General features: G+C 37.1%; 1 protein-coding gene across 1 annotated transcript in view; it reads left to right on the top strand.

Moving 5' to 3' along the window:
• Pgm2l1 (phosphoglucomutase 2 like 1) overlaps positions 1–6,068 on the top strand; it is a 61,566-nt gene extending 55,498 nt beyond the window's left edge. Inside the window, exon 14 of the mRNA XM_046441956.2 lies at positions 384–6,068. Within this exon, the coding sequence (XP_046297912.1) occupies positions 384–486 (103 nt within the window). The 3' untranslated portion in view covers positions 487–6,068. The remainder of the gene's footprint in view (positions 1–383) is intronic.
• Positions 6,069–12,593: the final 6,525 nt, after the last annotated feature.

The raw sequence follows: 12,593 nt of genomic DNA, 5'->3' as shown, positions 1-12,593 counted from the left end.
GAAGGATAGTCATATTATCCCACAACACCTTAGCTGAGTCTCCTTCAAAGCATTTCAGGAAGCCATTCTATTATAATACTCGTATTGATGTTTAAAGTTGTTAAATTGCCTGACCCAAGAGAATCATTTAGACATACTGTAATTCATTCTTTATCATGTGCCAAGGAATTACTATTAATGAAGTTCAATTTCAGTTTATGATCATGTTATTTTCTTTGTGTGTTATTTTATTTGAGGGGTTAGTTTTAACTGAGCAAATTTCTCTTTTGTTTATCAATTATTTAATCATTACATCAGATATATGCCCTCTCCAAAGTAAAAAAATAATTAAAACAAACTTTAAATCTATTAAATAGAGAATTTCAAAACTCTTTTTTCCTTAGTGATACTGCATTGCTAGAAGAAGAATTGAAGAAACTCATTGAAGCTCTGATAGAGAATTTTCTTGAGCCTAGTAAGAACGGACTGATCTGGCGTTCTGTGTAGGGCACCTCGGCATGTCATGACTTTGCACTGGCATATGGAACAGACAACCCAAGACTCCACGTGTTGAACCTCATGTCAGCCTTCTCTATCTCATCTGGCCAAGTATCTTTTTCCTTTTTTTTTTTCTTCTTTTCTTTTTCATTTGTTCAGCTGACTAAATGAAAAGTATCAATTTGAAAGTAAAATGTCTGGAGGGAAATGAAATTCAAGTTTTTCATAATCTTGAATGAAAATCATAACGTTAAAATATTATAGTGATATATCATTACTGTTTAAAACTAATATCGTGCTGACTTTAAAGCAAAGCATAACAATATAAAAGTGAGTTTTCTTATTGTAGTGTGATTAAGCTTAGTTCTGTATCTTGTAACTGTGTATAGCATGGTTTAAAAAATGGGGTAAATAGATAAATGTTATGTAATTACACTGGTAGCTAAGGTAATTAATTACTAAAATTGGCAAGAAAATAATACTCTTCCTGGAGCATTATGGAAAAGTGTCATTGTTGTATCATGAGTATTAACTTATAAATTAGAGTATTTGAAATAGGGTATTTAGTTCTTCTAGTTTAGGACAGATATTACAATATGTGGGTTTGCACCTCTGCTTCAGGTGCCCTTTTGGTGCAGTGTAAATTTACTGTATGTATTAAAAACTTTGATGTTTACTAAACATAGAACAATAGTGGCAACACTCCTAGTGGCTTTGTTCTTGTCAAATTTCTCAGTGCCTTCTCAAGAGAATGGTATGAACTCAAACAATGTTCCTGCATTGAATATCATTTTATCAGTCAATTTTCAGATAGTTAAGAAAAAAATCTTCCAAACTTTATGGGTGCTTCCTCTATATCAAATGGGTTTGTTGATTTCAAAAATCCTATGATTGTCTTTTTTTTTTTTTTTTGGTGGTGGTGGTTGGGGAGGTGCTGGGGATAGAACCCAGGGCCTTGTGCATGCAAGGCAAACAATCTGCCAACTTAGCTATACTCCCAGCCCTATCAGAGAAGGTCTTAATAAAAGAAGGCTTAATATAACTATAGTCAAGAGTTTTCAAGTTAGAATTACATCAGTTATCTTAATCTTTAGGTAAAGGGAAAAAGGGGGAACTATAAATGAGCTCTCAGTTTGACAGTCCAACATTTGAATCACCTGTTTGTAAGTAAATTTATTCTTTAGCTGATGAAATAATGTAAATTTTACTAAAAAATAAAGCACCCAGATTTTAAGTATTAATGAAACCCTAAAATTACTGTTTAAAACTAACATCATGCTGATTTCTAGGGAATTTTTGATTACATGAGGAGTATTTATCTTTTTTAATATGGAAAACAGTTGTTTAGGAAAGTCATTTTTGGTTGATTCTTCAATCTTCTGAAAAGATTCAGTGCAGAAGTAGTTTAATCTTCTTAAGATGTATTTTCTCTTGTACAGTTTGCAGAATACAAATGGCATAATTAGGAGGTAAGAATAACAAGGCCTTGGGTGTAATCACCTAAACAGGTTGCCTATGGGAGATAGCACTGATATTAGAGAAATTATTTCCTAAACATAATAATGACAAAGATATAAAGTTTGAACTGATTAGAATGTCATGGTTTGGTTTGTTACAGCTATAAACTAACTTTTGAGCTGATATAATCCAAACATAACTTTTAAATTATTGTATTGCCACTATTGTTAATTTGTTCCTTCCTTGCTTTCTTATAGCTGGATCTTGTATGATTCCAGATAATAGACAGGTAACTATATGTAGAGCACCATTTTATGAATGAATTTGTGTAGAATTTTTATTTAAAAATGTTTAAAACATTTTTTGTTTTATTGACTTTTAGTAATGTAGATTGTAACTTAGGAAATGGCATATATTCTACAAAATATGAACAATGTTTTATATATATATATATATGAAAAACATGTATATTTGGTTTTGGTATCTGTGTTTCAGAGATTGTCATAAAATATTTGAAATGAATTTAAAGTGATACAACAACCCATTCAGAACCACTAAAGCCATGTCATGATTATCCTTTTATGAAGAAAATAGTTTCATTTGCTTGCTTTAATATAAAGTAACATGTAAGTCATCTTAAGGTGAAAAGTCATTGAAGCTTGGATTCTCATCTCAAAATTCTAAATCTAAAGTTAAAATTAAAGAAATTTTATAAAGGTTCCTGAATTATATAAATCTAAGGAACTGTCTGATTCTGTCCACACTCTTGAGTCTGTCTGAGCATGATATTAACATGAATGTGACATTGTGCACCTTGCCTAACAGGATACATTCAGAGACCTCCCAAGAGACAGAAATGCAGGCCTGGGGTCTCAGCCTTGGGCCATTTTTTTTTAAATATCGTGGAAATACGTATATTCTCATTCTGCGCATAAATCAAAACTGGTATTTTCTGAAGCTTTGGGGAAAAGAAAAGAAGTAGGACAAGATCAAAGCATAAATTAGAAATAAAAATTAAACAATATAAAGGGCAATAAGACAGCACATAAAATGCTTCTTATGAAAGACAAACCTAACACCATAAAGGTAGAAAATAAAGTGTGTATAAGGTTGTTTACTTGTGTTTATTTGTTGTTATGATGAGCAGGCAGTGAACCTATTGTTTACTTTTATTATTCAAGTTTTTGGAGGTGAGAAAAAATATCCCTATTATGGAATCAGTTCCTGATAGGTATTGTATCAGAATCATGCGAGAACTTGGGAGGAGACAGAGCAAAAATAAAAAAGAATAAACTACAGAAAAAATTCAAATTCTGCCTGGATACATTTAATTTTTATATAAATAAGACCTCCAAGAAAAAGTTCAAGAATTTAGGTTCATTTAACTCTAGAGAAAAGAAAGCCATTGAGATCATTTACACTAAGTTATTAATCATTAATCAATGTTTTTGTTGAAGGACTCAAAATAAGAAGTACTATTGCTATACCATTTTCCTTCTCTAGTGAGGATAGACCAGAGGGAATTTGGGATTAAAAAAAAAATAGGCAGCAGGAAATGTTTAAGAACTTTGGCAGAGATTGTCATAAAAATCTATTCTTTTAAGGAAATAGTTTTTTTTTTTTTTTTTTTAGTTAAGGGATACTAAATGACTTTAGAAGGTTCCTTCCTTCCAGCACATTTTTTTTTCAAATTCAGGTTGGAACAAAAAGGATGTTGTAAAGAACACTAACAGTATCATTTGGGTTTCACTCCACATCTACACAGCTTTAGCTCAAAAGACATTTTTTGTGTGTTTTAAATAGTATATGCGTGAATGCAATGAATAAAGACCTGCTTCGATGTTATTTTTAATTTGACCTCGAAAATCAATTGAGACTTGAACACAAGTGTGTTCGTCTTGAAGAATGTATAGTGTTATAGGATATTTGAGGTTTTTGCTTTAAATATAAAATATTGATATTTAGATGTACAAACTTCCACAGAGAGGATCTGAGAGATTGGACATTTAGGAGAATACATCTTCCATTTCTTAAGCAGGATACTTCTGAAATTGATGCAACAGAATGTTAGCTGGAGGATGATGGGGAAATTGTTCTATGAACTGCTGATATTGTTGTTGTTTTTTAAGTTGTATTCCACTGGTGTTTGTAATGCTTGAAAAATCCAAATTTCTCTTGGATACATTTAATTTTATGCCTTTTTCTCTCTACCTCCCTCTTTTGCCACACACACTCCTCTACATTTTGTTACTGTGAAAAGCGTTCGCCCTATTACCTCACTGATAAGAAATTTAACTGTTTTCATTCAGAGTGCTTTAAACTTATTCATAAACTGTTTATGAACTTTTAAAATTTTGTTACTATTATAAAAATATTTAAGATTTCTTATAAGAAGTAATTTTAAATCTATTTCATAGCCTGTTTTAGTCTGTCTGGATACTACTATATGTTAATTTATTATAGCTTTTTACAATTCACTTGTTTTCTGAGCTTACTCTAGAAACTGATGAGGAAGTAGTCATTCTAACCAAAATGGTCACTTGTTCTAGAATTTCTTTTGAGATTTCCTTGTATTTTGGGCAGCCAAAGTGCACAATTTGAGGAAATCTTTCTTATATTTGTCTCTCAAAGCATTTTACCATTAATAATAAGTCTAAATAAAAAGAAGAGGCTGGTTCATTGTTTGACTCTACAAAGCATGACTTTAGTTCCATTTGGAAACATAATTAATGTTGATTATTGGTTATTTTTAAATATTCACATACTATTACATTCACTAAGGTATCTTTCTTCTTGGTTAAGTCAAGACTGTGTACTTAAAGAAGAGAACCTAAAAGAATGAATAAAGTGGCCAATATATGGGGCAAAGGGACATATCTAGAGTTTGCTTCTCAGTTTTTTTTCACCAGCAGAACCCTAAATCAGAGGAGCATGAAGGAAGGGGAAGGAGGCCTGAGAGCAAAATCGGAAGCAGCCTACCACTGATGATGAAATTTCGTGTTCTGGCTTTAATTTTGCCTTCTCCTAATAAAACTATTTAATATAAAAGTGAAATCTTCAATCTTGAATGAAACTGGTATACCAGAAAGGAGCACCGTGTTTATCACATGGCCTCTCAATTTTCTCCCTCATTGCCCCCACCCCCAATTGCTGCATATCCCAGTACACAATTGACTCTAGTGTGAGAAACATAAGCATAGAACATATCTAGGATATTCCCTGCCCTTTAGAAGCTGACCTCCTAAAATATTAACCCCTAGTTAACTAACCTGCAACATTTATGTTATATTTGAACCTTACAAGATAGTCTGAGGTGTTGGCCTGTTTGTTCTCTTCAATTCCTTGGCATTCCTTGATGAAGAAGGAGCATCCACCTGTCAGCTCCCTAAGAGTGAGAATCATGGCTCACTTTTCCTATCCACACTACCTACCTAAGTTCAGTAACTAAACAATATTATTTTAAAGACATGAATAGTTTTAAAAAGTAATTAAAATTTTGACTTTAATTCAGTTTTTAATGACTCTCATTACTGAAATTTATAATAAGTGGTATTTACTAAGAACACACACCCTTAAATACTCAGCTTCTTTTGAGAGAGCAGAGCATTTTTCTATGTGGAAATTGTATATAATGTTAGCACTTTATATCAAAAGCAAGGTGTTGACCAGGAAGGCTCAGAATGTATCTCTGTAGGCTTAATATCACTAGTCTAAGCACCATTTTGAGCCTATTAGTACTACCTTCCAAATGTTTCACGTCTAATTTGGTACTATTTGGTATATATTTGTCCAGCGTTATGATTCATCATGTGCCACTCAGGCAAGAATCTGCATCTATATATGGTGAGGTCTTGTTATAGGTTAGAATAAACTCGTGGTATACATCATTGAAAATACCAGGTAAAATATGTACAATTAAGAATGAATTATTTTTCTGACTAAGTATGTAGAAGTAGTTCAAAATTGTGCCCTTATTTTAACAATTTCTGTCAACATCTCATTTTCCCCAACAAAATACCAGGGTGTATTATAAATACTGCCTATGAGAATTTGCACTTTATGTATTTGTGTGTGGATTTCTTGTGGTTTTAGCCAAATAAAGTTTTATCAATAATAAACAGGTCTCTTCATAAGCATGAGTTTCTATGTAATTTTTATTATCTTAGATACTGTGCAGTTCACAATCTGAAAATGTTCTACTCAAACTGAAAATGTTCTTGAAATTTATTCATGACATACACTAGTATCTACTATTGAGTCTAAATATTCTGGCTGTGAGCACTCAGTAAATATTTTCCTGATTGACTCATCTGATGTCCTAGAAGTAAAAGCTAATGCTAGAGTCCTTACAGTTTTCTTTTTTTTTCTCCCTCAGCAGACCTAGTTTGTTTCCTGATGTTAGCATTAGCTTCCATAATAACATAGTAAAATTAAAGGTTTGGAAATCCATCAAGGTAGCAACTATAGATGTGTGATGCAATAGTGGTAGAGAATGAGTCTCCAGGGGTGGTTATGTCTGTGGTTCTGATCTCCATTGTCTGTCTTACCCCTGATCAAGCTCAAAAGGAAAGAGGAGTGACAGTAGTATTCCACAAGGCGCTTCTATCACCACCTTAACTGAAGATCTGAGAACCATTTTGACCCTATTTTTAACCCCTTCGTTAACTATTATTCTTTATAGCATATAAACAAGGGAACAAATGAATTTAAGTAGTAGTTATCATCTGTCTTCCTGAGAGTAGCTTTTTCACTAGACCACTGCCTGGCACCCAGTAGGTGCTCAATAAATATTTTTTTGAATGAATGAACCCATCTCATGTTTTCTCTTGCAGACAAAAAGTCCTTCATTCTGCATGTGCAGAGTTGCATGTGGTATGAAATGCTCAGGAGCAACACCATCTGTTCAGAGGCTTCTCGCTGCCACTGGGTCATCTTTACCCACAGTATATATCCTGCTGAAATCTCAGGCTCAATGTTTTTTTCCTAATGTCCCTTAGGAGCTTTTCATCTTCCTGGTTTGAAACCTCGAGGTCATCTTTGATTTCTCCTGCACTGGATACGTGCAAATCGACAAATTCTTTAACATTCTTTATAGGTAAGGACAAGGTCATTGATTTGAGACCCACATAAACAGAGACAAATAGGCTAAATCAACCTAATAGGACTGTTATCACTCCCAAAGGAGAGGAGTTGGTAGGTGTATAAATTAAGAAGTTTTAGAGGGAGGATGATAATGAAAAATTTATTATTCACCACCTGTCCTCCTTGAACTAGCGCTTCCTCATTATATTTTATTATTCTCCTCTGTATCTTTATTTCCTTCTCTTTACCTTTGGATCTAATAATTAAGTGGTCCAACATTACGTGTAATTTGTTTTAATTTAAGGATTTGACCTATATCCCTCTGCTTTATTCATTTCTTTTATAAATATGTATTAATTAACCTGGAAATGGGTAGAAATAAAGGACACCCCAGAAGGCTGAATAGTAGGAAAAAAGAGATAGCAACCATTGCCTGCATGGACTGTTCAGGACACCATTCCCGCTCTCCCTACAACCCCAGATATATCACCTTTATCTACCCCTTATGTGTTTGAATTCAGAGGTCTTCAAGAGAAGGCCTATCTTGAGGAAAGGTGGATGTAGTCCCACACCTGCCTGCTGGCTGGTAAGGGAAGAATTGGATTCCCCCAACTCCCTTCTGTATGGTAGAGGGAGGAGCCACTAGGTATCCTTCCATTAAGATAAACCGGGAGAATTAATGTCCCAAATCAGAAGTTATGGTGTAGACTAAAAGTGCACCCACTGCAATGCCAAAGAATATTTAGAAAATAAGTAAACTCTAGATAAGGGGGGAGTGTTTTAAACACAGAAACAGCAAGTGCGTTCAGAGAACAAATGGCTTGGTGTTGCTTCTGGAACACGAGGCTGATCATGAAGAGGAATGCGACTGGACAGTGGCAGAGGCCCTGTACTGTGCTGTGGAGCTTGGCCTTCAGTCAGCAAGTGATGAGAGTGTTCAGGGATTATGGGAGACGGGGTGCAATGGATCCACACTGGAAAGAGCCATCTTAACCAATGCTCCTCATTTCTTTCAATATGACTACCAAATGCAGATGTGTTTTCTGGTTTCCAGGACTGATTTGCCAAGACAAGTTGGTTCCCTCTGAAAGTCCAGTAGAGTTCTTTTTTCTTTTTTTTTTTTATTTCTTTCTTTCTTTCTTTTTTTTTTTTTTTTTTTTTTTTTGTAGATAGACACATACCTTCATTTTTTTTTTATTTATATGTGGTGCTGAGGATCAAACCCAGTGCCTCACACGTGCTAGGCAAACGCTCTACCACTGAGCTACAACCCCATCCCCCAGTGGAGTTCTTTCTCAAGTTCAGCTGAAACTTGCCTTCTGAAGCTTCTATGCTTTGGTTGTACTTGAAAACTCAGTGTTTTACAAAAGTCTGTTTCCTTTAATTCAGTCTTCCTACTTTAGTCTAAATATCTATAATTCAGCTACTGGTTCCCTATATGACCAGTTTGGGGTAACTTCATTTTCTTTATCACTCTGCAGACAGTTTGTTGGGTCCAGAAATTAATATAATCCCCTGGAAATGGTGGAGCTGGCCCAGAGTAGAGAAAGGTGGGACTTCTGCCTGACATGGGGTAGACAGAGGGGCTTCAGCCTGCAGCATGCTGTGGGACTCTTCTTCAACTCTTCTTCCTCCTCCTTTACTCTAAACTCAAACATTGTCCCTTCCCCCAAAGCCTGCCTATTACCCCAAACCAAGCTGGGAATCCCCTGCCTCTACTTCCTCAGGTCCCTATGCCACTTCTGACACAGTGTTTCCTGTTGTGGGTTCCCTGAGGCTGGAACTAGCTGACTCTCTTCAGAACCTAAGTGCCCAGAACCAAGCCAAAGCAAATAATGAGCCACTAACTGAATAAATAAATAATAAAAGATTGAACTGAAGTGGAATTTGAGCTGTTTTTAAAAGCAGGTAAGATTGTGAGTAAACTGCATGATGAGGAGGGGCACATGGTATGCAAATCAAGTCAAAACACTCAAAAAAAAATACTCAAAACACAGGAGATAGCTGCAGGAGTGTCGAGTGGGGAGCAGGAGGTCCTGAGACTTGCTAGCCACTTCCAGCCAGGCTTAAGCTAACCTGAGGTGAGTAATGGAAAGTTGAGTGGCAGGAGAGCAGATTCCCCTGTGGGCAGGGAATGAGGACAGAAAAAAATAAAGGCACAGCTGGATCTGATGAACTGCTTCCAGTTGTTGGCCCTCCCCACATGTGCATGCTTACCCCTGGCAGACAAGGAACTCCTGTCTTCTAGCAGAATTCCAAATTCAGTTCCAACATTTCTCTCTATAGTCAGGAAAGCCTGAGAGTCAGGTTGGAATGACTTGAGTCCACAGAGTGGATTCCTGACAAATCCAAGGCACCTTCTTCCCACTCAGCAGCTTCCTCCTCTACGACCTAAGGATGGCTAAGTAAAATCATTCCAAGAATCGTAGTCTTCCAGCCAGATGGAAACCTCCCTACTTCTTTCTATATAGGAGAACACTAAGGCCCAGAGAGAAGCGATTTCCCAGTGGTCACAGGGATGGTGGCTGACCTGGGTCCTCAGGTTCTCCTCCTGTATTAATGTCTGCTAGCCTAAGGAGCAGGACGGTGAATAAAAAGTTGCTAAGATGTAACCCACACCTTTGAGAAGACAAAAACACTTAAGGTGCATTAGAAGTGCTCTAGTAGAACTAAGTACAAAATGGCACAGGACAGAGGAAGGGAAACTGTACTGGGCCCAGGAGGATCTTAAAGAAGAGCAGGGGCTAGAGGCACGCCTTACAGGACAAGCAGGTGTTGGTCACAAAGAAAGTTGGAGAGGCATGGCAGAGCCAGGAGAGAGCACAGAGAAAGCAGAAAGCAGCTTTCTGGAGACACTAGGGCATCGATCTCCAATTTCAATCAACAGCCATTCCAATTCTAAACACACTTTCAAATTCCAACTCACTCTGAAGTTGACAACTTCCCGATCTGCATTTTTAGTCCAGTCTTTCTCTCCGGGCTTCAGAGCCATACATCCAATGACTTTCAAGTCATCCCCACCTGGCTACCCCCAGGCACTTCAATCCTCCTCTGTCCAGATCCAAGCTTCTTTTCTTTTTCACTGCTGATATCCCCACCACCATCATGCCACCAACCTTGCTCCTTCTGCTCTATGGATTGTCACCGTGGGCTGTGGTTCATTATTTCTTCTCTCTCCCTCTCTTCCCCTGACTTGAGTTTAGTATCTGGTGCTTTTTAAATATGTGGGAACCCCTTTCTGATTCAACAGAATGGAGGTGAGAATTTTTTCATTAAAATAATGAAATAGAGACATATGATTTTAGGGTAATGGAGCCAGCCTTCGGTTTTAAGTATGGTTGTACTATCCACATCTGCCCAGCCCTGACTATGGCTTGGTTCTACCTGGAAACAATTCCTGGTTGGGAATTCCTGACAGGAACTTTGTGATGGCAGTAAGGATTCTAGTTGATCCTTTAGTGGTAGCTGAGGAGAAAACTCAGTATGTCTGAAAGCCATCCTCCACCTTCTAGTTTCTGAAGTTGGAGTTGCCTGCTACAACTCACCTTCCCCTTCAATAACCTTGGCCCAGCCAGCTATGGTTGTCAACTCAATTCAGTTCTTGTGGAGTTTTACTATAGAATGCATATAAAATCCATCTCCCTTTTCCTTCTTTACCTGCCCTGTAGTGGTTATGAACACAGGTTGTGATGTCAGAGAATATTGGTTCAAATCCACCCCACATCAATTACTAGCTAGCTACAAGACTTTGAGCAATGTGATGGCTGTGCTCCAAGAGGGTCCCCAATGAATTCTGCCTGGCAGAAGTGATGGCATGCCACACCAAATTAGGTTATAAAAGACACTGTGGCTTCCATCTTGGTTGCCCTTTTTCCGACCATTTGCTCTGGGTGAAGCCAGTTGTTCCATGGAAAGTCTCATATGGTAAGGAACCAAGGCTCCTGGCCAACTGCCATGAGGATAAAATTGGAAGCCCTGGTATTTCAATGAATTAAGTATATGAATATGGATGCAGCTGATTTTATGAGACTGCCATCAGATGTCAACAGGGGATGCAATCATAAAAAGGTGGAATGTGGGCTGGGGCTGGGGCTCAGTGTTAGCACACTTGCCTGGCATGTGTGAGGCACTGGGTTCGATTCTCAGCACCGCATATAAATAAATAAATAAAGGACTATAAACAAGTTTAAAAAACATTAAAAAAATTTTTTAAAAAAGGTGGAATGATGACTTGGAGAATCAGCTTCCCAGATGGCTCATTCATGTGGCTGTGGCAAGAGGCCTGTTTCCCATCTATAGGGTTGCTTGAGTATCCTCATGACTGAGCAGCTGGCTTTCTCCAAAGTGGATGATACAAAGAAAGAGAAAGATACAAGCCACAATGTCTTGTGACCTAGCCTTGGAAGTCACACTGTCGTTTTTGGCGAATTCTATGATTACACAGATTAAATGTGGGGAAGAGACTATGTAGAGTGTGAACATCAGATGCTGGGTCTCACTGGGGACATTGTGGTGACTAGCTACCACAGAGGGGAAGATTAAATTAAATTTTAAACATATTATATTTGAGATTCTTAAGAGACACTTAGTGTAGATGTCAAGTAGAAAATGAGTCCAAAGCTTGAATGAGAAGTCAGAGCTAGAGATATAAATTTGAAAGTTATCAATATACAGAAATATTTAAAGCCATGGAAATGTGAATATGGAGAAAAAAAAGAACTCCAACATTTAGTCTCTTCATTTTAAAGATATGATTTAATTTTTTTATGATGAAACTTTAAAAAATCAGATGGAAGAATATAACAAATATCCATCCACTTACCACCTGGGAAACAAATGTCAGCACTCTTTCTCATTTGTCCCACATATTTTCCTTTCCTTTTAAATTCCTCCCTATCCAATCCCCTGACTTGACTCTTCTATTGTTTAGATGTATTTTAATTGGTTAACTTTTGCCGAAACCACCCCTAAAGACTTAGTGGTTTAAAACAGCAAGCATTTATATAGCTCACAATTCTGCAAGTCAACAATTTGTGTTGAGCTTGGCTAAGTTGTTCTGGCCTTGGCTGGGACATTCATGGGTCTGAGGTCAGTTGCTAAATTGGCTGAGTGCAGGATAATCTCACATAGCCTCAACTGGATGGCTCATTTCTGTTTCATGCAATCTCTTGGCCTCCCAATAGGTTAGCTCAGGGTTGTTCATGTGAATGGCTGGACAGGAGTTCAAAAGAAAGAGCCAAAACATGCAAGGCACCTGGAGTCTTAGGCACAGACCCCATGCCGTTCTTCTATTGCATTCCATTGGCAAAAAAAATCACAAAATCAGTTCAGATTGAAGAGGAGGAGAAATAGTCTCCACTTCTTAATGGGAGATACTGCAAAGTCACAACTCAAAGAATGTAGATTCAGGGAGGATTAAAAGATAGCATCCAGTGGCTGGGGATGTGGCTGGAGTGGTAGCATGCTTGCCTGGTATGCACGGGGCACTGGGTTCGATCCTCACCACCACATACAAATAAAAAATAAAGATGTTGTGTTCACCGAAAACTAAAAAATAAATATTAAAAAAAAAGAGA

This window comes from Marmota monax, unplaced genomic scaffold (assembly GCF_021218885.2).
Source record: "Marmota monax isolate L192 unplaced genomic scaffold, Marmota_monax_Labrador192_F-V1.1 WCK01_AAM20220418_F8-fsc00068, whole genome shotgun sequence".
Lineage (NCBI taxonomy): Eukaryota > Metazoa > Chordata > Mammalia > Rodentia > Sciuridae > Marmota > Marmota monax.
The sequence above is the reverse complement of the archived record's forward strand: the minus strand, read 5'-3'. Positions and strand labels throughout refer to the sequence as shown.